At 51.7% G+C, this 27343-nt stretch overlaps 3 protein-coding genes and 1 non-coding gene across 10 annotated transcripts; 2 read left to right on the top strand and 2 right to left on the bottom strand.

Annotated features, from left to right (window-relative positions):
• Nucleotides 1-2: 2 nt before the first annotated feature.
• Nucleotides 3-5653, bottom strand: hcfc2 (host cell factor C2). The gene is made up of 17 exons (XM_057023099.1): nucleotides 4821-5653; nucleotides 4261-4409; nucleotides 4026-4186; nucleotides 3474-3676; nucleotides 3264-3348; nucleotides 3091-3194; nucleotides 2764-3006; nucleotides 2456-2681; nucleotides 2351-2405; nucleotides 2126-2300; nucleotides 1996-2049; nucleotides 1867-1922; nucleotides 1656-1790; nucleotides 1393-1578; nucleotides 893-1190; nucleotides 750-822; nucleotides 3-673 (listed from the first exon to the last, which is right to left on the bottom strand). Exons 1-17 carry the CDS (start codon nucleotides 4984-4986, stop codon nucleotides 664-666), a joined length of 2379 nt encoding a protein of 792 aa, XP_056879079.1. The 5' UTR covers nucleotides 4987-5653; the 3' UTR covers nucleotides 3-663.
• A 40-nt stretch (nucleotides 5654-5693) lies between these two features.
• Nucleotides 5694-11720, top strand: elk3 (ETS transcription factor ELK3). 5 transcript variants are annotated; one of them, XM_057022689.1, is made up of 5 exons: nucleotides 5694-5932; nucleotides 7815-8051; nucleotides 8129-8824; nucleotides 9437-9559; nucleotides 10747-11720. In XM_057022689.1, exons 2-5 carry the CDS (start codon nucleotides 7845-7847, stop codon nucleotides 10840-10842), a joined length of 1122 nt encoding a protein of 373 aa, XP_056878669.1. In that variant the 5' UTR covers nucleotides 5694-5932; nucleotides 7815-7844; the 3' UTR covers nucleotides 10843-11720. The 5 variants fall into 5 exon arrangements, 4 of the variants coding, with proteins under 4 accessions (XP_056878669.1, XP_056878671.1, XP_056878670.1 ...); XR_008948280.1 differs by lacking the exon at nucleotides 5694-5932 and having other exon boundaries at nucleotides 8129-8629; nucleotides 8745-8824; nucleotides 10747-10858; XM_057022691.1 differs by lacking the exons at nucleotides 5694-5932; nucleotides 9437-9559 and having other exon boundaries at nucleotides 8129-8629; nucleotides 8745-8824.
• Nucleotides 9761-9833, top strand: trnar-ccu (transfer RNA arginine (anticodon CCU)). The gene has a single exon. It is a non-coding gene; the product is annotated as a tRNA-Arg (tRNA).
• On the bottom strand, nucleotides 11656-26961 carry cdk17 (cyclin dependent kinase 17). Of its 3 annotated transcripts, none has more exons than XM_057022662.1 (16): nucleotides 26633-26961; nucleotides 19445-19609; nucleotides 17454-17587; nucleotides 16096-16221; nucleotides 15756-15812; nucleotides 15559-15673; nucleotides 15367-15461; nucleotides 15230-15292; nucleotides 15028-15151; nucleotides 14758-14878; nucleotides 14576-14673; nucleotides 14397-14502; nucleotides 14196-14238; nucleotides 13840-13930; nucleotides 13675-13752; nucleotides 11656-13525 (listed from the first exon to the last, which is right to left on the bottom strand). In XM_057022662.1, exons 2-16 carry the CDS (start codon nucleotides 19599-19601, stop codon nucleotides 13485-13487), a joined length of 1449 nt encoding a protein of 482 aa, XP_056878642.1. In that variant the 5' UTR covers nucleotides 19602-19609; nucleotides 26633-26961; the 3' UTR covers nucleotides 11656-13484. The 3 variants fall into 3 exon arrangements, with proteins under 3 accessions (XP_056878642.1, XP_056878641.1, XP_056878643.1); XM_057022661.1 differs by lacking the exon at nucleotides 26633-26961 and adding an exon at nucleotides 20437-20616; XM_057022663.1 differs by lacking the exons at nucleotides 19445-19609; nucleotides 26633-26961 and adding an exon at nucleotides 20437-20616.
• Nucleotides 26962-27343: the final 382 nt, after the last annotated feature.

The raw sequence follows: 27343 nt of genomic DNA, 5'->3' as shown, positions 1-27343 counted from the left end.
CGTCCATAACAATCAAATTTTATTACTTGGACAAAATATGAAGCATTTCAGATCATACATCTCTCAGACATCAGTTTCAAGCTACATTCCAGGTTGCAAATAGTTATGGTTTGTTAATCGTTATTGGTTTGTGTTATTGTTTAAAAAGAGTCAAAGATAAATCTATTCTGCATTTTCAACTGTTTCACAACAATTTTGCAAATTAAGATTTTCAGTGGGATTACAAATTAAGACCAGTGTTACATTCCAGGAACAGTAGTCTCATATGAGCGATGCCTTTAATAAAAGCCTGACGGACATACCTTAGTTCAGGCTCATTAAATGGGGAGCGGCGCCAAACACGTGAACCCAAACAAAAGTCGGCAAACAGATTTTTTAAACAGAGTTAATGTGAAGTAAAACTGCAGCAGAGCCCAAAAGTGTCGTCACGATCCGTGAGAGAATGGCAGCAGAGATCAGTTATTATCAAAGGTTAAGCTTTAACAGTGGGCATATTAGTCAAGAAAACACCTCCCCAATGAAATCCCTATAAAAAGCTTGATCCTTCACACGTACGATTAAATACATAAAAAAATAAATTAAAAAATATCAAGGCTATAAACATCTGAATGGCGAACGAGGCCAACTTCCTGAGTGGGTGAATTATCGTTCTCGGGTTCCTTTTCAACTGGAGCTGCAAGAAAGTGAGACGAGATTAATTCACAGGGGAAAAAACGGCGTAAAATTCAGCTGACAGGTATCGCGGTTACCTGTCGGCGGCGTCCGGGTCGGCCTCGGCGCCGACGTCGGCTTTGGACGCGGATCCGCGCAATTTGGTGGGATCTTAGAAGAAAAAGAGAAGGCTGGGAAAAACACCCGGAACGAGAGGATGAAACGGAGAAAATTCATCTACCTTGAACCCAGCGGATCTGGGTGGCCGGGCCGTAGCCCAGCTCGTTCTTTGCGGCTATTCGGAAGACGACAGCGGGTCGGTTGGAGGCGGAGCAGTCGATGTGGGCGTTGTCCAGGTGAGCCTGGCCGACGGAGCAGGAAGTCTTTGTGCCGCGATAGATCCTAATAAAGGCCATCTGCCCCGGGCTCTCCTGGCTGCTGGAGCGACTCTTCTTCACAGCCATGTACATGGAATATTCCAGGATTCGGCCGGAGGGAGAGGACGGAGCTTCCCATGTGATTTGGACCGAATCATTCGCCTGTCCAGGGAACGAAAGAAGACACGATGAAGGATTGCTCCACTCTAAACGAACCTAGCGACCATTTATGATATCCAATTTAACCTTATCAATTTAGCACCATCTACACCTTTTAACCTGTCAAAAGAAAGTTATCACTGGATTCTGCTGCACCGATCATTCCATCATCAGATCCCGGCGGGAACGCCGCTCACATCCGCACCTTTGTGATTTTAACAGCAGAGGGCGCTCCGGGGAAACCAGGCTGGCAGGTCTTGAACTCGCTGACGGGGCTAAAGTTGCCTCGGCCAAAGCAGTTGATGCCCGCGACCCTGAACCTGTAGGTCTGCCCTGGAGCCAGCTCCTGCTTCTCTCTGCCCCGGTAGTCCTGCGGCCCAGGCAGCCTCCTCTGCAGCGCAGCAAAGCCGAGACAGTGAGACGGAAGAGGCGGGCGACCACGCGCCTGCGGCAGCGCCGCGAGCTCACCTCTTTGGTGTGTGAGGGCCGGCTGCTGGGGGCCGCGCCGGTCTGGTCGCCGGTGGCGGGAAAGAAGTAGTGGCTGACCTGCGAGTACAGCGCCTTGAAGACGCCCACGTCAAACCAAACCACCTCACCGGGAGTCTGAGGGACACGGAGGGAAGTTTACAGCCCCGGTCGGGACGAATTAGTCATGAGAGTCGGCAGATGAGCTCCAGACCTGGTCTGTGTCGGGGCGGAGGTCCGCTCTCTTCCCAGCTGGAGGCGGCAGCGCGTCTGTAGAAGCAGAGCGAGAGCCGGGTTAAGCGTGCAGCAACAGGCCCGGTGAGGCATCGACACTGGTCATTACCGCCTGACTGCTGCTGCTGCGCAGAGCCGCTGGCGCCCGCCAGCTGGCCGCCGCCTGCACAGACGGCTCAGTCAGACCCAGCGCAACAGGAAGCTTTTTTCACTCCGCTTCGGTTTGTGGATCCACTTACCGCTGAGGTGCGCGTCGCGGCCCTCCACTGCCCCCCTCCCGCAGCTCTTCCCTCCCTGGGCTCGATTCTCCGCTGAGCCGTTGGAGGATTTTACTGCCCCTTCCTGCCGCGACAGCGTGTCCGTAAGGTTAGAGAACCCCGGCTCACGGGGGCAGTTAGCGCTCAGCTCTATTTGCTCTTATAACTGAACATGGATTTAGGGATTTTCTAAGGTTTCACATCTACCTCTGCGTGTTTTTTGCATATTTTTGCGCCTTTAGGCTTCAGCTGCTCTGCAAATCTGAAAGATCAGAGAAAAGGTTCCATTAAACAGGACCTGACAGGCATTACCCTGAAATGTGCCCCCCCCCCCCACCTGCAGGGTGCTCATCCTTCCCCTCTGCTCCACTTGAACTGACTGGTTTGTCTGACGGCTCGGTGGTTGCGGCCCTGGGGGGACACGCCGGTTGGGCCTGAAGCAGGTAGCAGTCCGCTGCCGCCAGGGGGCGCCACGCGACGTGCAGCATGCTGACGGTAGATCTGATGAGCAGCACCGACTCTGGGGTTGCTGGTCGGTCTGAAGGCGACAATCAGGAAACGATTCTCACGCGTCCTCGATCTTCAGCGATGAATTGAGGGTGTGAAAAGCTCCTCCCCACCTGTCTCCAGGTACCACAGGTCTTTGCAGCACACCTGGGTCACACCTGGGTGGTTCCAGCTCTTGCGGTACCCGTCGCGGCCGCTCCAGATGTAAATTCTGGAGCCAACAGGGACAGCGCAGTGGCCGGCTCTGGCTCGGGGACTGGAGGCATATGGGTCTTCGCTCTGTGGCCCCTGGCTGTGCAGCTGGGATTCGGTGTCGTCGTGCTGCTCTGGGCCCAGATTCTGCCAGATCAGGGTGTCTGTGGCGGGAACACATGAGCTCAGGATGAAAAGTCCAAATACTCCGGGAGCATCGCACAAGAGAAGCCGGTTGCTGCACTGACCCAAATGCAGCACACTCAAGGATTTGGTGCAGATCCATTTCGTTCCTAAATCGTCGATCCGCTCTGGTTCTGGAGCGGGAATCCAGCCTCCGAACACGTACATCCTGCAGACAAAGACGGCGTCGTGATCAAAACTCGGACCCACGGAGACCGACCGCGCCGAAGTGCCTCACTTGTTTCCAACGACGGTGGCCGAGTGGAGACTCCTGGGAGTCGGAGGCGAGCCTCTGGCTGGGACGGCCGACCAAACCATCGAGTCTGGAGAAAAGATGAAAGGGTTTTCAAATGTTCCTCGTTAATGCTGATAACAGGCTGGTAACAGGCTGATAACAGGCTGATAACAGGCTGATAACAGGCTGATAACAGGCTGATAACAGGCCTACCAAGGTCCAGCTGCCACAGGTCGTTTAACCGGCATCCTTGCATCCCACCAAAGACGTAGAGTTTTGGAGAGCCGAGGCCGGTGTAGGAGACGGTGGTGTGAGACTCCCGGGCCGAGGGACCGCCACCCTTGGTTTCTGGGATGCTCCAGCCTCTCACCCCCGATGCCGCCTGCAGCTCTAACTCGTAAAAGTCGTCCAAGTATCTGAGGATGAAGAAAAATCTCACTTATTTAATTCTGAAGCTTTACAAACGTAACGGCGTACAGATTATACCCAAACTATTTGACAGTAAACCGCAGACAGAATCATGTGATTTACATTCATGGTTGTGCTGAAAAATGAGATTAAATCATTTGCTACATTTTATTTGCTCCAATTCTTAATCTATACGTCCTAATTAAACCTTTTACTGGGAAAACTGATGAAAGTTACTTGTTAAAGCAACTGTTCTTCAAACAAAACGATATTCTACGATGTCGCCCGGCGTCGCAGGGAGGCGTGAGGGGACGTCTTGTATGAAATCTCCCCAAAAACATGAAATATTTGACCGACCTCGGGATATTGCCGTTGGGGTCTTCACTGTCATTGGCCAGGCCTCCAAAGACGTAACACTTGTTACCAACAAGGGTGAAGCTGTGTCCGATCCGAGGGCAGGGAGGCGCGCCAGTCCTGGGTGCTTTGGGCTTCAGCTTTTTCCACAGCCAGCGACTCGCCTGAGCGATAAAGCAAAAAAGTCCACAAAGGCACCTGGACCAGAGTCGGAGCTCCAGACGTGTGATAACATTACCTGAAGTTCATACAGGCTGTTGCTGTACTTCCCAAACTCAACCATGCCACCAAAAACCAGAATACGAGTACCTTCACACACAAAGCCGTGGGCAGCACAGCCCGGCGGGATGTCACCTCTCACCGCTGGCAGAAACCACTGCTTTGAAACTAGAAAAATAGACAAAACATCGTGGTTAGACTCTGCTTCAGACATTTAAAGACTCAGTCCTGCTCGTCTCACATAGTTCCTCACTTTGAAACTGGTGCAGAATGCACAAAACTGCAAAATGTGCACCGTTGAATTTGAATATGCATCTCAGATAGCAAGTTAACGTATGTTTTTGACAAAGCAAACTCGACCGTACAGGTGCTAGCTAGCAAACGGACTTTTGGAGTCAACATGGGACTTATAAATAATGCATAGCGGTAAAACAAAACCAATGTTCGCCACAGACCACAAAATTAACAACAAACACTCGGGGTAAAAGTCCCTTTTGTTTGCAGTCGCTGATTTACATGCTAAAAACATTAGCTCCTATGCGGCTAAAGTTCTTTAGCTACCAGCTAACGTTAGCTCACCGGTGTTGTAGACATGGAGGTGTTCCTCTATCCCTTCGTTCCCGCCGCCGAACACAATGATCAGCTCACGTACAGCAACAGCGCGGTGACCGTGTCTGGACCGCGGTGTCACTCCTGAAACCGAATGGACTTTCCTCCACTGCGGATCCTCGACGTCTGCGCTCATTTTCCTGTTGGGATCCTGAAGTTTGGCGCTGTTGACGTTTCAATGGTGTGGGCGGGGCGAAGGAAGCTCAGCCAAAGAGGTCAAACGAGGTGTGACAGCTCACTCTGCGGGATTTTCACGAGAGGAAAGGAAAACTGTCGAAACTCATTTATTAGGATGAAAATCAAACATAATTAGAAAAGGCGCGCAACCCAAGATTCAAAGGTTCAAATATTTATTATTTTTGTGCAATTTTGTAGCAATGCACGATGAAAGGAGTGTGATTTGGATTCAGTTTTAGGATAATCGCCGATTTTGAAGTTATGGTCCGATATCGAGGTGCAGAAATACAATTTGTCACAATCTGCAAGAAGTAAATTTAAAAAGTTACGTCTTACTGTTGGTCTCCATGTGCTTTGTATTTACAATAACTATTTAGACATTGATAAGTTGCGCGTGTTTATCTATTTATACGACGTGCTCGGCTCGAACCATTGTCTCAAACGTAATGTAAAAAATGTATCTTGCACCCTTCTATCATTTTGTGTGCATGTGTGTGTACGTGTGTGTGTGTGTGTGTGTGTGTATGTGTGTAGGAAAAGGAAACCCTCTTTGCTCTGCAGGAAGAAGTGACGTCAATGTGGATCGGGTCAACCCGCTAGGCGGACATACAATATTTGTGTGTGTGTGTGTGTGTGTGTGAGAGAGAGAGAGAGAGAGAGAGGAGAGAGAGAGAGAGAGAGAGAGAGAGAGAGAGAGACGCGACACTGCGCCAGAGGAGGAAGTGCGCGGGTTCTCCGTCTGCGCGTCCTGACTTCCTCCGAGGCAGCGGACAGAACCCCTTCAGACGGCGGCGGCAGCACCACGACATGGAGCCCCCGTCGTAAGGAACTCGCACTGCTGTAAAACGCAAACATACAGTTCCGAGCGGAGAGAAACGAAAGAGCGGCGGCCGTCCGACAGCGGGGTAGGTGCAACTTCTGGTTTCCGGATATTTACCAGTTCCAAGAGATTTGTTTACCAAAGATTCAAAAGTAAAATCATCTAATCTTTGCTTTTTGGGGAACTGGTATCTTCGCCTTGCAGCCGTCAATTGGAAAAACAGGTTTTGACTGCGCGTAAAGCGGAGTAACTTGTGCGTAAAAGTCGCTAAAACCGTGCGTAAAATCTGAAGCCATGAATATGCTTCTTCTTGAGCACACGGGCGCGCAGAAAATAGGTTAGTGCACCAGCTCGTGTGGAAAAAGTGAGTCGCGGCTCCTTTAAAAACATCATCGTGGACTTAGTGGTTTGTCTGGACTTCGCAGTTTAATTGCCATGTGCTTCCGGATTGAAGCTGGCAGAAGACAACGTTTTAAAAATGACTCAGTGGTACAAAACAAAGAACTGTTTGAGGTCCAACAGAACCACCCCCCCCCCCCCCCCCCCCCCGATTATAAACACACACGCACCACAATCAACTCGGTTAAAGGATGTGAAATCCTGTTGTGGTTTAATTTGTTTCTTTAGGAATGAAAACCTTGAACGTCTACTTTTAGAGTGTAAACATGACAGACCTGTGACACTAAGTATGTGCGCGCGTGTGTGCGCGCACGCGCGATTCCTGCTTTGCTTTTATTTGGAAATGAATTTTTCCTCTAGAGCAAATTAGTGAGGTCGGCGGGTGAACACGGTGGTTTAGGATCAGGAATAGATGCATTCTCCAGACGTGTGCGGGTGCGCGCGCGCGCGAGAGAGAGGATGCGAGCACATGTGCGTGCGTGTGTGTTTGTGTTCCTGGTAATTCCCGGTAACAGGACGTCCTACCTCCCGGAGAGGGAAGGCCTTTCTCCGGGAAGACGCCCCACACACTGAATGACAGGAAGTCTTCATTTAGACAAAGAGACGGTTCTACCGTCCTTCCGCCTCGCTCTCTCTCTATCTCGCACACGCACGCGCGCACGCACACAGGCAGGAAAAGGGAAATGAGGACGTACGGTCACGCTGATGGGTCATTGTTTGCACTTTCCCTCGGTGGCGTCCATCCTTTCGGAGATTTTCGGGGCGTTTTCCTGAGTTTCAGGTCTAATGAACCTGGATGAAGTGACCCTTATTTGGGGGCAGGTGGGGGCTGTGAGAGAAGCATCCAAGCCAACACACGCCGTGCTTTTCAGGTAAATATGTCAGTTAGACTCTTGCTTGACTTGGCGCAGACCACTGACCACATCCTGCTTTATCACCATGGAAACATGCAAAAGCCAACCGAAGTCTGTCGCACACGAGAGCAACAGGACGTCCAAACGTGAACACGAGCGCGTTTTATGATTTCTGATCCTGATTTCTGTCCGATCCTCACGTCACCTGTGACTCGTACCTGCAGCCGTCGGGAGGACGTGGAATAAAATCAAGATTTGTGATCGAAGCTGTGTCAGAAAAAGACTGTGTCCAGTGTTGAGGGTTGGCAGGATGTTCCCGGGCGGAGGAAGTGGGCCGCTCGCCTCCGGGCGCCAGTTCTGTTTGTGGTTTTCGGCGGACTTCAGCGTCCGGTTCCCGTATGTGCAGACGTTGGCTCTTCCTGCTCTTTCCGGCCCACCTTTTCACTCTTTTCATCCCCGTTTTGTTCCCTTTTCCGCCGCTGCCGTGCTCAAAGGTGCCTGAATTCAAAATCCAGATGAGATTTCCTCATGAAGCGGGACATTTTGACGGGATTTCGGAATACCGCGCGTGTCCAGAACTCTTTCCCGCTTTCAGTTTTTTAAGCTCAGAGTTGAATATTGTGTAACTGAGCTGGTCTAACGACCTCTGGAACATTGTCTTATCTGGAGCGCTTCCTTGGAACTTTGACCTCACGTCTTGATCCGGTCCCGCAGATCGCCCCTGCCTGGTGGCCTCCTCCCATCATGGAGAGCTCCATCACACTCTGGCAGTTCCTGTTGCAGCTGCTGCTCGACCAGAGCCACAAGCACCTCATCTGCTGGACGTCCAACGACGGCGAGTTCAAGCTGCTCAAGTCTGAAGAGGTGGCGAAGCTGTGGGGGCTGCGCAAGAACAAGACCAACATGAACTACGACAAGCTGAGCAGAGCCCTGCGCTACTACTACGACAAGGTGCGTCACAGCTGCGCCCCTTTGTTCTTCGTGGAATAAAATCAGTTTACAAATGAGTTTCCTTCTTTCTTCCCCAGAACATCGTCAAGAAGGTGATCGGGAAGAAGTTTGTCTACAAGTTCGTGTCGTTCCCTGACATCCTGAAGATGGATCCCGCGCTGGTGGAGTCGGGCCGCTGCGGCGAGGAGGGCGTCTCCGCGTCCGGGGCCGAGGATGCGGGCGTGAGGACCCAGTACCTCCACTCCGGCTTGTACTCCTCCTTCACCGTCAGCTCCCTGCAGCAACACCGGCCAATCAAGATGGAGCCGAGGTCGGACCCCCCCGACGACGGCTCCTCTGTCATCCGATTCAAAACCCACCACGGACACTCCTCTCTCCCGCCGACCCCCTCCCCCAGCAGCGAGACCTCCGGTTCCTCCCGGCCGCCTTCGGAGCATCCTCAGTCGTCCCCCTGCCCTTCCTCCCCGCCGCAAAGCCCCGCCCACCCACGAGCAGCGCGGCAAAGTCACACTACACAGACTGTTGACCCAGAGCCGAGCGCAGAACCTCTGAACCTGTCATCGGGTCAGCGCCGCAGAGTTAGGTCACACAGCTCGACGACCCCCGAGAGGAGAGGGTTGGCTGATAGTTCACCTCTGAGAAGCAGAAAACCCAAAGCTTTGGAAATCTCAGCTTCTTCCCTTTTCCTGACAGGAAGTGACCTCGTCTCCATCGCCCTCAACAGCCCGGCCCTCCCTTCAGGGTCTGTGACCCCCGCCTTCCTCACCACGCAGGTACAGACAGAGAACCCGCGAGATATCAGCCACCGTGGACCAACACCACACACACACACACACACTCACACACACACACACACACTCACACACGCAGAGTTAGTACTTTTTTTGCTTGGTCTGAAAAATCTGACCCAGGTTCTTGCGTGAGTCAGGGGAGAAAACAAAACTGAGACAGACGACTCGCGTGTTGAAAGTCGGGCTCAGACAGGAGGAGGTGAGGGAGGGGGGAAGGAGGGAGGGAGGGAGGGAGGAGGGAGGAGGATCCTAAGTGAAGCCATATGTCCCTGACCAAAGCAGGACAGCATCCATCCAAACGTGTCTCCGCTCCTGCCGACACGGCGCGTTTGTGCCGCTGATGCTGATGTTTGCAGAGGCCGGAGCTCGAGCAGATGTTAGCAGCAGCTGGATGCAAACGGGCCTCATCGGTTGCCGGAAGTTTCCTTTGTTGAGTACGTTCATCAAGTTGAATAGATCCGAAAGCTCAAAAGTCCTTTGGTTCCTCGTCTCTTTACTGAAGGTCCCGAGCGTTCGGGGTCAGAAGGTTCTGAGCTCTAAAGCACGAGTGTAAGATGAATCCAGCACTAACGTCCTTCATGTTCTGCCTCGTAGACCCCCTCCGGCCTCCTGCTGACACCCAGCTCTCTCCTCTCCAACATCCACCTGTGGTCCAGCATCAGTCCAGTGGGGCCCCTCAGCCCCCCACAGCTGCAGAGCCATGCCAGCCTCTTTCAGGTGATATTTGCTTCTCTAATAGTGACCTGGGTGGGGGGGGGGGGCACAACGGGTTCACACTGTCGACCCAGACAGAGGTGGCTCTAAGCAGGAGGCCCAAGAAGCTCGAGGTTCTGGATGTTGTCGTGCTTGTCTGGCTTGCCTGTGGGGGATGGGCCCCCAGCCAGGATCCAGGCTGGGGGGGCCCAGGAGCCATTCAAAGCCCCAGTGGCCTAATGGATAAGGCACTGGCCTCCTAAGCCAGGGATTGTGGGTTCGAGTCCCATCTGGGGTGATTGTTGCTTTTGGGGTTCAAGTCCAAAAACTGGAATGTCCATTTCAGAGGACTGCCGAGGTGCCCTTGAGCAGGGAACCAAATGCTGGAGGGACTCAATATTGCGTCATTATTAATGTTTTTCTATCAACGTTGAGAGATTCTGAGAAACCTGAAGATCTTCGTTTCAATCATGAATAAACCAGATTTGGCTTCACTGCTCGTAACAGCAGAAATTTTTATACGTTCTCGTTAAGCTAAGAGGGTCCTGGGTTCTAGGACAGTCCTGGGTTCTAGGACAGTCCTGGTTCTCGGACAGTTCTGACCTCTAGGACAGTTCTGGGTTCTAGGACAGTTCTGGTTCTAGCACAGTTCTGACCTCTAGGACAGTCCTGGGTTCTAGCACAGTTCTGACCTCTAGGACAGTTCTGGGTTCTAGGACAGTCCTGAGCTCTAGGACAGTTCTGGGTTCTAGGACCGTCCTGGGTTCTAGGACAGTTCTGCCAAAGACAGCCGGGACGGGAGGTGATGAACAGAACTCTGTCTGCCGTTATAACTTTTTACAGTAAATCCCTCCCTCATAAGCACAGGACATTTCATTTGACACCACAGGTTTGCTTTACTGTGTGTGTGTGTGTGTGTGTGTGTGTGTGTGTGTGTGGGTGTGTGTGTGTGTGTGTGTGTGAGTGTGTGTGTGTGTGTGGGTGTGTGTGTGTGGGCGTGTGTGTGTGTGTGTGTGTGTGTGAGTGTGAGATGTTCAAAATAAGCTACAGATGTTTCCGTTTGGGTGTGGAAGAGAAGAGGGGAAGCTTCCTGTTGGCTGTGGGGAGTGGGAGGCTGCCTGGTGCCTGGTTGCCCCCCCCCCCCCCCACTCACATTTCTGACTCTATATTCTGGTTCTGATTCCTGACTCTATATTCTGGTTCTGGTTCAGTTCCCCACACTGCTGAACGGATCCATCCCGCTACCTTTACCCAGCCTGGACACTTCATCCCCTCTTCTGCTCGCATCCAGCTCCCACAAGTCCTGATACCATCCTGACCAGCCAGAACTGGGCCCGTCCAGGCCAAGCCAGACCGGAACCGGACGAGGAAAAGAGCCGAGCAGCCTTGAACTCTGTCCCTGGAGCCCAACTTGCTCCCATAATGGTTTTAGTTCTGAGCGGAAACCTGGTTTTCTCCGTACCAAAGGAAAGGAATGTTTAATCTCCAAAAAGATAAAATCAAGTTAAAAATGGCTGTAAAGCAACTTAGAAACTGCAGCGTTTTCTTTTTTTAGGAAATCCACAAAGACGTATTCAGAATGTTATATTAGGCCCGTTAAATGGTCCCAGAACCAGCCAGTTCTGGTCAATAGATCAATATTAGAATTTCAGCTTTTCTGGATCATAAATTGGCCACCAGGTGGCGCTTTTTTTACTTTGTTTTTTAGGATTTACACTAAAAGCAAATTTATGTGGACATCACGTAGTTAAAGGGTGGTTTTATTTGCCTGAATTATTGTTCCTATCCTTTCTTTTCCTCTTATCTAACCAGTCCTCGTTAACCAGCCCGTTAGTGACCTCAGAGGACGAATCTCTGGGTGACGCCTGGCAAAAACAACCTGCTAGATAGCAAAACCAAACATTTGAGCTCTTCGAGATGCTGTGAAGATCTTTTTCTACATTTTGTTTTGCACCTGGACCGAAATGCTTCAGACCGTCTGTGCCTTTGAGATTCCAAAATGTATTTTTTATGTTTCATGTCAAAGTTGATTAAAACCTTTTCTTGGTTAAAAAAAAAAAAAAAAAAAGCCCCTTTCTTTCTGTAAAATGACTTTTTTCCCCTCAAAGAACGACAAAGTGTTTCTGAAAAAGATTAAATTTACTTCTGACGGTTATGAGAAATAAATAGTTCCAGTAAAAACGTTCCCACCAAGTGTCGGTGTTTCAGCTTCACAACACAGCAGGCGTTCATGCATCAGGCACGCGCACGACTTCACCTTCACAGAAATTCGCTCAGATTTTTCCAAAACAAACCCCCCCAAAAACAAACAAACATTAAAAAGGTTCAGTTTTTACACATTTACAATCGTTAGCCATTGTAGAAATCTCCATGCATGTTACCGTTCGTTAAAAAAACGCTGTTGCACGTCGTTCCCAGCGGAGGAAACGCTTCAATTCAAGTATGAAGTGTGAAAAATATCATAGAAGCGTTCAGATATACAGCTGGACCAGAGGAAACGAGACCTTCGCTTCGTTTTAAGCTACTTTCAATGAGAAATGCAGGGAGTTTAGCATTAATATGATGAGACTTTCCTCCGGAAACGGAACAATTACGACCGTTGAATGGAAACTAACATCAGCTACAATCAAAGTGACAGACGAGCTTATTTAAAATTCTGTCCAGAATGCAAAAGTCTCCCGCTTTAACATCACTGCCACCTGGAAATTGTGCATCATGTGTTTAAAACATTCAGGAAGGGAAGGGAAGCCTTGCTCACACCTGTTGGTGCTCGTGTGCTCACGTTTGTGCATGTGCAGTGTACAAAATCAAACATCACCAAGTGTGCTGAGACTCTGAAGCGGAGGGAAAAGGCTGCTAGTTATGGTTAGCTCCTCATTAATCTACCACGCAGGCAGGAGGTGTCTCCAACTTTGTGCTAAGCTAATTCAGCACCCACCTGCTGCTAGCTTGGATGCTCCCCAGCCAGCGGCGTGTTCCAGTGCTTATTCTTTAGTTCAGTAAACATGCGCCCCCCCCACCGGAGATTTCTCAAATGGCTTCGTCGCCATCGTCACTGTTGCAAACGACACAGTTACATTAATTCAGCATTTCAATTTGAAATCTCTTCGTTTCCTCGTGCGCCGCCGCCGGATAAAAACACGCCACATGACTTGTTTCACAAGGAAAGGTCAAGAGTCACAGAACAATCTTAATACTGCGGGTAAACTCTCTGGTAACAGAACCAAAACACACACACACACACACACACATTGAAGTGCAAGTTAAAACACCGTTACTGCAGTGAAATCACCAAGGAAACGGAGCAGAGGGATGCGTTAGTCTTTGAGAAACACTGGCGGTTTTTAAGGTGTTTTAGGAAAGGCTTGCCCACTTCCTCCGGGATGTCACGTGACTTCCTGTTGACGATTCCTGTGTCTGCAGCTCAAATATGGTCCAGTTGCTTGGCCTGTTCTCCCAGTTTGGCCGGACTTTGTCGACAATGGTCCTGCATTTCAACCATTTTAACCATTTCAACCATTTTAACCATTTTAACCATTTTAAGCTTTCTGCGTGTTTTTTAAAGAAATCTATGTTTCTACAAGTGTTCAGCCTTCCAGCAAAAACACCAACCTGGGTCACAACGTGCACATCCGTGGACAGTCAAAGGGAAACAGTCACCTCGCCGACTGCTCAACTGTGTGTGTTCACATCATCCACACACACGCACGTGCACGCGTGCGTGTGTTCAATACAGTAGTGACTTAGCAGCAAAATATTCAACCTCACCTCCCCAATAAATAACACAAAGTAGCTTCAAGTCAGTCGCTTGTTCCACAGGGACAGAGTGTGTGTGTGTGTGTGTGTGTGTGTGTGTGTGTGTGGGTGTGTGTGTGTGGGTGTGTGTGCTGTATCCCAGGGGGAGGTGGGCCCATGCGTGACACTGGTGGGGCGCGATGACAGTAGTACTTTAGAAGAGCATGCTCTGCCGCCTGTTGATTTTGCTGTTTCCTGAAAGAAAAAGCCAGTTGCATTATGGGATACAGTCGCAGCAGTATTGGGTGGCTGTAACTACAGACTGGGAACCTCCTGCCATGACATCAGAAAACCTGCTGGTTTTGGTAAACGTCCCTATGGAGGCAAGCGTGCCGGCCCCTCACCTGCGTCCGGGAATGACGAGTTCCTGTATCCCAGGTCTTTCTGCAGCTGCACTTCCTGTAACGTGAATAACGACACACCTGCAACACAGGAACGCGTGTTAGCATGCGGCGCCAGGCAGAGAAGAAGACAGGCGTACGATCAGACGGGGTTCTGAGCGCGCTCACCCTCCGGCAGCGTGTGCACGTTCATCCCGAGCTGCCTGAAGTACGAGTGTTTCATGGAATCCTCAGCAGAAATCCTCTTCTTTGACTCGTACTGCGGAGAAAACAGGAAGTTAAGATTGTGCTGTGATTGTTGGGGAAGCAATCAGGGGTCCAATCAGATAAAGGGAGGAGCGCCGTGCGGTACTCTGCCCCCTGCTGGCAACATCTGGTACTGAAGGGGCAAAAGTCCGCAGCCTCAAGAAATTACGAGCAGCGATTTACTGCTTTGGGAATATTTATTGTCCGGAATGAAGCAGGATGCGAACTGCAGCTACGCCGCCGTACGTTGCTTCGCAGCTACAGAAAGGAAGACTCACTCTGAGGAAAGAGAGCAGCAGCTCCAGCCCTTCACTGTCCACCCTGCAGGAAACAAAAGGAGAAGAGTTCACGGTGGCTGACGGGAACGTGCAGCCGTTCGGATGAGGAAGGAAACGGATCGCTGCCTGTGTGAATGTTCCATAGGACTTCCTGTGAACACACACACACACACACACACACACACGCGCGCGCGCGCGTACCTGGGGGCGTGGTTGATGATGGGCTGCGGTTTGTATTTGGGGAAGTTGTAAGATTTGAACTCTTCGATAGAGGAGATTCCCGGCCAGTTCCCCTCCGTGGGCGTGCCTGAGGCCACAGAGAGCAGATCGGACGTTAGGAGGACGGCAGGAGAGCGGAGCGGAGCTCCTCCTTCACTCACCCAGTAACCTGAAGATCAGGTGGAGCTCGTCCTCCACGGTGGAGCCAGGGAAGAGCGGCCGGCCGGCAGCCATCTCGTAGAATATACAGCCGACGCCCCTGCAGGAGACCAACCAGAGACAAGCCCGTTCACCTTCACGTGCACAACCATCTACTGAGGGAAGCCCGTCTGCCGGCTCGTACCACATGTCGATCTGCGTCGAATACTCCGAGGATCCCAGCAGAACATCCGGAGGCCGGTACCAAAGGGTCACCACCTCGTTGGAGTAGGTTTTAGTGGGGACGGATTTGGCCCTGGCCAGACCTGCCGGACACACGAGGACTTCATCCATCCCATCAGGAAGCACTAAAGCAGCTGGTCATCGTCCCTAATCCAGCCGGGTCTTCTGTCCCACCAGGAGGACAGAAGACCCGGCTGGACCGGGTCGATGACCAGTCCCGGTCCCCTCTTACCGAAATCCGCCAGTTTGAGTTCTCCTCTCTCGTTGATCAGGAGGTTCTGGGGCTTCAGGTCCCGGTGGAGAACCTTCCTCTTGTGACAGTACGACAGCCCTCGCAGAATCTGGAAGAGGAAGATCTGGAAAGGAAGGAATGGGCATCATTTCCTGGGGAACTCCGCCCTGGCCAGGCGACGCCGTCGGGGAGCTCCGCCCACCTTCACGTTGTGCATGTTCATGATGTTCCCACAGTCGTCCATGTACTGCTTCAGGTCCTTGTCCTGCAGAAAGATGTGCACGGTCAGTCACGCGCACGTGCTGCAACCGCCGCCCGTCTGCACGCCGGCGCTCCTACCAGGTACTCGAAGACCAGCATCAGGCTCTTGTCGGTGTGGACGATGTCGTGCAGCGTGACGATGTTGGCGTGTTTGAGGTCCTTCAGTAGTGAGACTAGAGACAACAGAACCACTTACACACCGTCTGTACCGGCGTTACTTAGCGACGTTTCAGATTATTGGCGAGGAAGAGGGCGATGAGGCGGGATCACCTTCTCTGATGGCGGTGCAGGGGGCTCCCTCCTCGTGCTCCAGCCTGATCTCCTTCAGCGCCACCAGGTTGTCTGTGAGCTTGCTGCGTCCTTTGAACACCGTGGCGTAGGTTCCCTGAAAGCACCACGTGCACGCACAGGTTGAGTGCGAAGGGATTTACGGGTTGGATTGAGATTCCGGGTCACAAATTCCGTACCTCCCCCAGTTTGTCGAGCTTAACGTAGGTCTCCAACTTGCCGAAACCGATCTCCGACTGAGGCGCCGACGGGACGGGACGAAAATAAAGACATTAGAAACATGTCCCTGTGACATTTGTGACTTCCTGAGCACATTCTAGCATCAATGATCATCTTCTTCCTTTGGAGCAGCTGAAAATATCCAGCTAGCTTCCAAGAGAAGTTTGACGGGAGGACAAAAGCTATTTTTATGCCGCCGATTAACATTTTAAAGCTTTTTGCTTGTAACACAGGTTGGATCCGTTTTCCGGGGAGCCAGAGGAAGGCTGGCATCTCCACGTGCAATAAGGCTCCACTGACCAGCGACGCTCGGCGGGAGCGCCGGCTGAGCGGCTGGTCGAAGGGCGGGCTCCCGAACTGCAGCTTCTCCAGGTAGCCGTCGGGAATCCGGATATCGGCCGGCAGGGACAAGCGCTTGTTGATGTCCTGGGAGGGACAGAGAGACTGGGTTCATCTTGTGGTTCCTCTCATGGATCTGATAAGAAGCCCCCCCCCCCCATCGGAGGACCGTCACGACACCACAACCTGAAGCGCTTTGTTTGATTTGTGAGGAATATTCTGGAACCCTTATTTTTATAAACCTGCATCTATAAGGACACACCGGCTGGATTATAAATGCTACTGCTGATTTCTCCCATTCAGGGGTTTACATAAAGTGGGCATGTGATCGCGACGAAGTCCTAAAAGTGGCTGCCTGATGTGTGGACAGATAAGGTCCAATTCTCGGGCCAGTTGGTCCACAAATACCACCGACTCCTCCTCTCATACTTCATTACTGGAGCTCTTTGTCCTCCTCCGACGGAGCCGCCCGGAGAAAATGCCAGTGTTGTGACAACAGTGGATCCAAATGAAAGCTCGGATTATGTAGAGGTTTTCATCTTATGTAACGAGCACAAACAGGGAAAACATCACCAGATTCGTGAGCATAGGATCTATATTTGTAACAACCTTGTCCCCAGTTCAGTTCTCATCCTCAGAATTGACTTCGGGATGGGAAAAATATCATAAAATCTAATAATGTGCAACATCATTAGAGCGCTAATGTTTTTATTAGGGTGATGTTAGAGGCTCTTTTTCATCCATCAGCCAAGTTTTAGTCCAAAACAAGGCAATATGGTGACTTACGCTCGTCTGCCAGCAGGGGGCACTAGGCCCCCAGCAGTGAGGGTCACTCCCCTCGAGATGAACGTCCATAAAACACTTATTTGGGATGTTTAGATCAATGATCATTGATTTAAATAGCGTCTGCTACAACCAGTGCTCACAGAATCTGACCCCAACAAGCAACTGGAGCAGGAAAAACTGCCTTTTAATGGGAAGAAACCTCGAGCAGGACCAGGCTCCTGGGGGGGGCCTGCTGGCATCACTGGTCTCCAGCAGCAACGTGACTGATGAATGAACAATGGTTGAAATAAATGGCTCCGAGCGCTCGATAAACTTCACAATCCACACAAGAACCACTGTGTCATCGAAAACTAGCAGAGAAAACGGTTCCCCTGATGAGCATGAGGCTAATCATCAGAACAACTCAACCCAACCGGATACACGTGGTTACAGAGAGCAAAAGGAGGCTTGACCCCCCCACTGGAACCCACCCTGGATAAAATGCCCCTCCCCCCCAGCTGCCAACAAGGAGACGGCGTGCGTTCACCTCTCACCTCCATCGAGATCCGTCGATGTACGCGGTTCCGTAAACAGACCCCGGTCGGTGACTGCACCTCGTCTGAGGACGTTCCCGACGCCTGATCGCTTTCGCCGTCCGAGCCCATTTTCAGGTTCTCGTGTACGATATCTGGACAGAATGGAGAGCGCAAAGTTGTGAGTGGGCGAACGTTAGCGCTGTTTTCTGACTGCTCAGCAGGGCGCTGGCTACACTCCCCTGGCTACACTCCGCTAGCTACACTCCGCTGGCTACACTCCGCTAGCTACACTCCGCTAACTACACTCCGCTAACTACACTCCGCTGGCTACACTCCGCTGGCTACACTCCGCTGGCTACACTCCGCTGGCTACACTCCGCTGGCTACACTCCGCTGGCTACACTCCGCTAGCTACACTCCGCATCTCCTCCTAAAGCTCCGGGCCAAACAGAAACATTCTGACCGGCAAAGCTTAAACCAACGCAGCACAGCAGAGCAAACATGCTGATGTGCACGCGCACGCACACAGTTAATCAGTAGCTTCAGTCATTTTCCTCTGATCAGTCTTTAATCAATGTAAAAATAGATTTAAAAAACAAAAACCCAAAAACTGTTCTGTTATTTTGTTTCGTCCTACATGGAGTCCAGTGTGTGTCCCATTAGGCTAAAAGAATCTGACGACTTTAGCAGGAACCAGGCAGCTTTAGCAGGAACCAGGTAGCTTTTGCAGGAACCAGGCAGCTTTAGCAGGAACCAGGCAGCTTTAGCAGGAACCAGGCAGCTTCAGGACGCCGAAACACTGAAGCTAAAACCTGCGTCAGCACCTGGAACAGGATCAGTCCTGCAGTTCATAATATCCCCATCATAAGAGAGTCAAGAGCCCCCAAAAGCCTCATTCACACACAACAGCACGGACATGTCACCACCAGGCAGGAACGCTCTGAGAAAGATGAAGCACGGCATCCCCAGTTTCCATGGCGACCAGGTTTTTAGCCATTTGCTCGGCTGCTGGAGCTGTAAGGCTGAACTGCACCTGTTGTTGTCATCACTACTGAAAAAGGTCTCCATGTTTGGATGAGGACGTCTTAGCTGGGCTCTACCAGGTTAACGGGATCTAACATGACTGTCTACACTCAAGTCCAGGCTCTCTCCCCCCTCCAAACACCCGTCCTTCCAGGACCTCTCCAGAACCTCGCGCTCTCTTTTGGAAGCTTTGCATTCCTTTGCTACCTGCCTTTCTTCAATCTGCTGTCCAAGAAAATGATCTCATGCGTCCTACTTTCTCCCACGTGCACCTTCCTCTTCCTTCCTCTGTTATCTGGAGCGAGTCCATGTCGGCCCTTGTGCTCCACCTCAAGTTGCTACTTTTAAAATCCAATAAAACCTTTGTCTCCTGCCTCCTCCAGCAGCTTTGGCCACTAAGCACAGAGGGGAATCTGCGTCCATGTCCTATTTTACCGTCCTGCTTTAGATCCTTTTATGTAGGTCAGGGTCCAGTAGGAGGCCCCATCACTGCAGCACACATCCACAGAAATTAGGGCCACACACTTCCTGAGCTAAGGAGCTCTAGATCATGTTGGGACGCCAGAAGGAACCTTTATTTTGGTGGAGCAGCATGAAGCCATCCCCTGTATGTGACGGGACGCGTTTCATGGTGAAAATAACGGGCTCCGACTGGAGCTGCGTGCTAAACGGCGAGCGAGCCCGGAGGGGGGGGAGATTCTGGTCCTCGGAAGCGTACCGCCCCACTCTGACTGCTCCTCAGCCCTCCGCCGGAGATCTGCTGCAGCCGTGAATCATCCCGACAGCGACAGGATCCGACTTGCTTCTGAATGAATCACCTCGCGCCAGCTAGCGCCACTCGGGACTGAAGCCCACATCCGGCGGGGGGGAGAAGCCCTCCGCGGCAGGATGGGAATGTCGGAGCTGTGACACGATTCCTGTTTGCTCCCTTTCTCCCACCACTCACTTCCTTCCTACGCGTGCGTGTGCGAGCGTGTGCGTCTCACCCAGGCGGCTACCGTTGCGCGGAATGGCCATGAAGGACCCCAGGGAGCCACCGATGACACTGTGCGGGCGGCGGAGGGGGGGCTTCTTGAAGGACCCGGTGTACTGGTGCAGGAAGGAGTGCATGCTGTGGGAGGTGGGGGGGCGTCCGTTTCTCATGAAGGGCTCTGATGGGGGAGGAGAAAAGAGATCTGGTCAGACGTGCACATTTGGACTCTGTTTAACTCAGACAGGAAAGGCACGTGAAGGAATGTGGGTCGGACCCGCGTCACGAGAGCCGGGCTGACAGGTCTAAACAGCCCATTAGCCAACACACCCTCTGCCATGATCAAAACCGATCCGTCGGAACAAGAGAATCGACCTCGGCCACTTTTGAAGTGGCGCCGCCTGGCTGTGCTCCAGCCCGGCGGTCCCGCGGAGACGGGCAGAACGTTGCGTAAGCAGGAGATGTTCCACAGTGTTTGGACTCCTCATTCTCCACAGCACAGTGGATCCTCTATCCAGGGAGGGCGTCCTGCTCCCACTCCTCTTACGCAATCCAGCAGAAAGCTGCTCCGTTCCAGCCGGGACGCTCGTCCCCTCTTTATCCACACGGCTTCATTATTCAGACGCCCCGGGGATCCACTGGACCGGGGCACAGGGCGGCTTTCTCTTTCATGTGCCCACTCACGCCTGGACAGGAAGATCGGGACAATAATCAGAGCCGTGGAATTTCCTCCCCTGGGTGAAGGGTGGCGCTGCCCGACAGGATCGATCCGGATCCCCAGGAGGTGACGGGGGCCAGGAGGGAGGGGTGCAAACCCACCATGATGTCATCAGGATGCATTTGTGGTTTTAGTGAAGTGGGTTAGAAACGCTTGTTTCCAGCCTGGTCGACCTCCCCCGGTCCCATCCTCATTCTGACCTTTGAAACCCGCTTTTAGAATCGGAGGGAGAGTAGTTTGGGTTCTTCCCGTGCGCCGTAATTCCTGAAAGGAAGAGTCTGAATGGTTACCGCTGTCCTTGGTGCCCCCGTCCTCCACGGTCATCTGCTCCGCCAGCTCTGACAGGGACTCGTCGACGGTCTGGCTGGGGCGCAGCGTCAGCGACAGCCGCTTCTTTATCCGCTTCATCTTCTCCATCCCAGCGCGGCGCCTGGCCTGTGCAGGGGGGGGGGGAACAACAGGGACACGGACTTGAGTGCACGTGTGAGGGCGCCTCGTGCGCCTTCCTCTGTGGCGAAACCCGAAATATCCGCGCGCCTGAATAATGCAAAGCTGCTTTTAATCCGATATTTACCTGAATAAAGCATGAAGGAGGCGGGAAGAACGGACGAGCCACACACACGCCGACGCGGACGTTTGGGCCCACACACACTTTCACACCCAGACTGGGAGGTGTTTCATTAAGGGGGGGGATTAAGATTAGGACTCCGAGTCGTGTAAGTAATGTTCCAGACAAGCGCGCTCACACTGACGCGCGTCCAGGTCTCAGGAAACACTCTGGTCCGCTGGGCCGGGTCCAGCGTGTGTGTGTGTGTGTGTGTGTGTGTGTTGTGTGTGTGTGTGTGTGTGTGGGAGGGGGGGCACTGGATCAGGGGAGGAAATGCTGGGAGGAAGTGTTCACAAAAGAGCTGCACCCATCCAGCCCGGTACAGGACGCACTGGCCCAGAAGCGCCACCTCACCGGGGTCACGGGCCTCCTTCAGAACTACCTGACCCACCTGGGGCGGGATCCACCTCCTGCACGACACATGATGCTCGTGCACGTGTGGAGATCTGGATTTACCCTCAGCTGGGTGGAGGTGCTCTGATTAATGCCAGGAAAGGGGGGTAATAATGACTAATTAATTAGAAGACGCAGGAACTCCAGGATCAGCAGATGTGTGACATCAGAGGAGCGAAGCGGAACCCTCTGATCTCCACATATCTGCTGCTTCCAGCTCTCTTTGTCCCGCTCAGCTGGAGTCCAACAAAACAAAGCCATTTGTGTGACGTGCACGTGTGGGGGGGGGGGGGGTGTTGGGGGCTTGGGGGGGGGGGACGCTCCGTACGCGAGCTGACGGGGACGGAGGACGGATTCATCCGCGGCAGCATCTCCGAAAACTTCACCTCCAATATTCTGACCCACATTCCACCACCCCCCCCCACCAGAGCTCCTCTGCTTCACACCGAATGACTTCCAAGCATATTATGGGCTGTTAGAAGACTTCAAAGCTTGCAATGGGAGCAGCCAGCCGTCTAATAACCGGGCTACACACACCTTCCTGCCCCATTTGCATTAGATCAATGTTTTCTCAACCAACCTTGAAAAAATATCTGACGTAATGAAAATGAAAATCTATGAGAGCAAATGTGTTGGAGAAGGAAGCTGAAGGGGGGGGGCGGAGAATGGAGCCGATATCAGAAAACAGTCACAACAGAGTCTTTGTGTGTCGAGGAGCCACAAAATGGCCGTGACGCCTGAACGCGTCTGCTGAGAGGCCGTCGGGTCACCCTTCTCCCGGGTGACCCGACACGCCCACAGCACCCAGAGAGCCGGCGCTGACGGCCCGGCTGGAAACGGAACCGTCCAGGTATCAGCTAGGCTAACGTCATAGCAAGGCTAAAGAAAGGAGGATTTCTGGGGAAAGGTTCTTCCTTCCTTCTGCAGGTTTGTGTCACAGCAGCGTAACAGAGGTGGCGCTGGAGCGTCTGAGATGATGCTGCGGAGCCCCAAGAGAGTCCCGCTCACATGAGCGTCACAGCTGCTTTAAAATAGACCCGTTCTTCTGCTTCCTGGCTTCAGCGACCACCAGAGGACAGGAGAAGGTAGAAACACCTGTGTCACACACCTGTGGATCTTCGTGCCACCTAACACTCATCTCATCGGCCCTTTGATCCCACCAACACGCTCCGGTTCCTCCATATCTCCTCATTTCCACGGCTACTTTCATCATGAGGGTGCATCTCTAAGCATTTGGGACCATCAAACGTCTCCACTGGCTTCACAGCAGCTTCCTCATTAAAACCATCACCATAAACGTCTCCTCCACGCTCGTAAATCACCCGTTATCACGTCGGTCTTTGAGGAGCAGCCGCAGGTGACACACGGGGAGTTTCCCCTCATACATGGAAACGTTACTGAGGCAACAAGAGGAGCCTCCTCCAGCCCATAATCCCTCTGGCTGACCCTCACCAACCATTCCTGGGCCATTTCCAAGCTGCCATATTCAGCTAAATCCAGCTTTGGGCAGATTTTTGCAGCTCTAATCTAAACAAAACAGCAAGTTTGTGTTGTTGGGGTTGGAGTTGTCGGGCTGGGGGGGTCGGTGGGGGGGGGGGGGGGGCGTTCCCTTGACCTCAGGTCTGTGCAGCTCTGAGAACATCCGAACGGAGCCTCGGTGCTGCTGCTCTGGGTGCGTTCGGCTCAGAGACTCAGGGGGGGTTGAGGCGACCCACTGTGAGGGCACAATCATCCCAGTGAGGAGTTTCCCAGCTCGGAGGGACGGACGTGCACCAAAGAAGATGCTGGAGGGGCTCCAGAACCCGGAACACAGGAACAAGCACCATAACCAACACTAAGGGTCGGAGTTATCCCATAAAAGCATAAAAGGATCAGCTCAACAACACGAGTCAGCTGCTGCCGTTCTCAACCAATGGGTCTCATTTGTCCCATTATGTGCAGGTCCGCGAACGCACCACGGCCGGCACAAACACAGGTAAATAAAGTCGCTTCCACCACAACCCCGTCCGTTCAGCGAGACTGTGGCGTACTCTGTTAGAGCATTTCATTATTGATGCAACTGTCAATTATGGGATGTTTGAAAGCCGACCAACTGGGCAGGAAGCCGAGACGACCCGGCTGACTCGTCAGCGATAATGAAAGATGGAAGTTCTCAAATCTCCACTTTGAGCTCTTACGCAAGGACCTGACCACCACATGAACCTGGCACCTTTCAAGATAACTGGACCGCTGCTCCTCTGGGGGGGGGGCACAGGAACTGAGGGTGTCACGGGAGAAACGGCAGCGAGCACGCAAAAAACCACGAAAATCTCACGTGGTGGCATGACTGCCGTCCATCCTTAACAGTTTAACAAGTCTTGATGGGACATTCTCACACACACACACACACACTCGCCAGGCGCCGCCACTCCCCTGAGCACAGGCGCCAGATCTTCTGCCCCCGAGGCTTCTGGGAACAGGTGTCCGTCCCCCCAGGTGTCCTGGATGTAGATTTATGTGTTTAGGGCCCTCCACGTATCCCATCATCCTTTGTGATCACACACGCCATGAGCAGAAGCTATTAATGAATAATTAAGGTCATTATTAAGGGCCCAGCATGAAGGAATGAAGCTACTGGCCTCTCTTACAGCATTGATGCAGCCTTTCTTGTGCTATTTCACATGTAAAGTGTCCCAAAGCGGATCAATGAGGCTCTGAAGGTGTGATGCTCCCTTTATAGTGGTTAGGGAGCAGGGAAGGAGTGAAGCGGACACAGGAACCTAATTCTGAAGACGCTGTCCTCACCTGCAGCTCATACACCCACGGTTCCTGTAGGGGGCGCTCACAGCTCCGGTCCACGTCCCCGGGACATTTGACCCCACACTGGGCTCACTCCCAGTCTGACATCCCAGTCTGGCACCAGTCCAGAGCTGGGCCCCAACTGCTGCTTAAATCACCTGTTAAATGAACTTCCTCCTGTCACTCGGAGCTTCTGCAGCGTCAGAAATAATCTGATTAGAGCGGATTATCGGCACGTGCACAAGCACACCGTGTCACACTGAGTGTGATGCCCACAGGTGACAAAACATCACACGCAAGAACAAAAAGAGCCTAAAATAGACGCTTCCCGCCAGTGTGCATCCTCAAAAGGAGGCGAGGAATAATTAGAGATTCCTGGTTCCCATTAAAAACTCATCCAGAGACCAAACGAGTCGCTCTCTCACTCCTGCAAGGCCAAATTCCTTCAGCTAACAAGTGCAAAAAGCCCCAGATAAGAATCAGCAACGGTGGGAATAAGTGATCAAAGCTGCCTCTTCATCTTAAATTAAGTATCTCATGGAAACAGAGCATCATCAAACTCGACCAGCCTCATGGCCAGAATATATACGGATGTTATTTTTAGAGTCCGGTAACTTCGGCATCACTGTTTTCCTTCATTGAGCAGATATTTTTACCCGAGGTCGGTTTCTCTCGCAGCGTTGCTCCACTTTAAGGGCCTTCGAAATGTGCACGTGGGATTCAACGGCTTCGCTTCCTGAAGCAAGAAAATCAAGAATATTGGAAGCAGGAAAAGGATTCGACAGCAGTGACGGTGCGGAACCAGTGAGGTCCAGTCAAAGTGGAAACGCTGGTGGCCTTTTCAGAACCCTCCTGAGACAAACCCAGGGGAGAAAGTAACCTCACAAACAAACTCCAAGATTTAGCTTCTCACGTCGCTGTGTGACAGCGTGTTTACTCATCCTGAATAGCACAACGCTAACGCTAACACGCTAACCGTTCCCACTCAGCCTGTACAGCGAGATGGAATAATATACGGCACAGGGTCCAAAATACTGCATGGTTTACATTCTTTTCCTCAGCTGTGTGTGTGTACGTGTGTGCATTGACATGGCAACCAATGTGTGTATAATTGTGCGTTCGAGGTGAACCCAGCCCACACTCACTGTACTCAACCTGAAGCCCTACAATTAAGCAGACCCCCAAAAAAGCCCAATAATTGCTACTTTCCTGACATAATTCCCCCCCTCTGGCAGAGCCGGGGCAGGAGGAGGCTTTCCCACCAGCCCCAGGGGCTGCTAGCCAGACCACCTATGGCACTCAGCAACAATTGTCTACTTTTTTGGAGCCTTTTAATGATTATTGTTGAGGTAAAAATAGCATGTGTACAACAGCAATAAGGATGAAACGTGGAGAATGTCTGCACATTAAAAATATGGATGTTAGCATTCAAACATGCCAACAAAGCTGCTGACATACCAGCAACAAGTCAGAGGGCGAGTGCTGCCAGGCTGGTTGTCAATAGCAACCGTGATTTGAAGGTTGCTCGTCAGGGATCGGCGGCGCTTCGCCGGGACTTTTCCACGATTTAAGGGAGCGTTCCGGACGCCAGTCAGCAGCGTTCCCCGGAATCTGCTCCCGTCTCACCTTCACCCGAAGCCCAACGCCCATCGACTCTGGGCCGTCCTCCTGCTGCCAGCCACACGGCGTGCAGGCCCATCGATGCAGACGCTGCTACGTGGACGCTGGAGGTGGCCGTTAGCGTAACGACTTTACCCTCTGGGGGCGTGTCGCCTGCTCAAACATCAGCCCGCGTCTGCATGTGGGTCAATACACACGTTCAAAGAGCCGCGGCCGGTTTTTCCACATATAGGACGGAGAAACGTGAAGCAGGTCAGGGCAGGAAGTGGAGAAAGAGCCTAAAAGCATCAGTGGTGATTCGCGTTAGGGACGGACGAGCGACCAGGGATCGATACCACCGTCTGCTGCCGACGTGAATACAAGAGGACGTCGCCTCACGACATCATGGACTCACACGTTCATTGGGAATCTCGTCTTTGCTTTAGGTCAACACGGTGCCATTTAGGCGGAGCAGCAGCATCTTGTGTAAAACAATGTTGTCACATCTCACTGTTTCCAGGACAACAAGAGGCCGGAACATCTTTGGATTCACTGTACTGTTGTTGTTGTTGTTGTTGTTTAGAAAGATGCAACTGGCCCCAAAAATTGCTAATTTGTACTGTGAAAACATCATTTTAAATCATTGCTCTGGTCTGTTCTGCTGAACATTGTAACTCTTAGTAACGTGCACAGAAAAGTAGGATGAATGTAATGATCAAGATTTCAACAATATGATGAATGTCGAGGTCACGACCGATAGAATCCTGCATGTTTTCCTAAATATGCATTCAATATTAGCAAGAAGGTTCCTTATGATGCCTTTCTGCCCCCAAACAAACCACATATTTACAGACGATGTCAAAGGAAAATTTTGTTTTTATCTCACGAAAATGGCTCTTAGACACGCGAAAACTGAAGTAAAAACAAAGTGAGACTCGCTCTTAAATATATTAAGATTTATGCTCAATAATGTTATTCAAATGTCGTTTCCTGTCATTTCTTCACAACACTGTTCTTCGTCTTTTCATATCGCTCTATATGTAACGCCACGAGGTCCATTATCGGACACACGCGAGGGGCTGAAAAAACAACAAATGCACAGAAATTACCTGAAAATGGCGAATTCCGTCGGTATAAACGAGTCCTCGGAGCGGCCAGGCCCGGGCACTCTTCCCCTAGTTCACCCCTTCAAAAAAAACAACCTATAATACAGCTTCGCCCGTCTTTGTTTTTGAGTCACACGTTCCGACGGAGACGAGAATCCCCCCGGAACACCGCGGAGGTCGTTGGGCTGCGAGGACGAACCCGGGAGCCGGAGAAGGTTCCGACCGTGGCCCTGGAAGCAGCGAGAGGAGGTTTGGATGAAGATCTCTGTCGACACGGGGGACGGGAGGAGCAGCAGCAGGCTTCCGTCAAGCCGCGTCTGTTCCGTGACCCGCAGCTTCCGGTTTCAAAATAATCACACATCATTTTCAAAATAAAAGAGCGGGTCTTTCGGTGAACTGGAAGCCGCAACATCCACACAGTAATCTCTTATTTAACTGTTTTAAACACATTTAAAAGGACCTTTTTAGTGTCGAATCACCATGTAATGGCCAAAGTTGTACAGGTGAATTATATTATTGTGGAAATAAGACTACTCCACTGTAATAACATAAACAATGATAATGGATTATACAAATAAACAACATTTTATAATTTAATAGGTTAGTGTTTACATCCATTTTAAACTATCTGATGACACCAAAGGGCATAAAAGATCATTAACGAAAGCATCATTTAACGTTTCAAGTCAATAATCGTCATATGGTGGCGTGGCG

The sequence above is a fragment of the Takifugu flavidus genome, chromosome 22, assembly GCF_003711565.1.
Source record: "Takifugu flavidus isolate HTHZ2018 chromosome 22, ASM371156v2, whole genome shotgun sequence".
In the NCBI taxonomy this organism is placed as follows: domain Eukaryota; kingdom Metazoa; phylum Chordata; class Actinopteri; order Tetraodontiformes; family Tetraodontidae; genus Takifugu; species Takifugu flavidus.
This window is presented reverse-complemented; position numbering and strand designations above follow the sequence as displayed.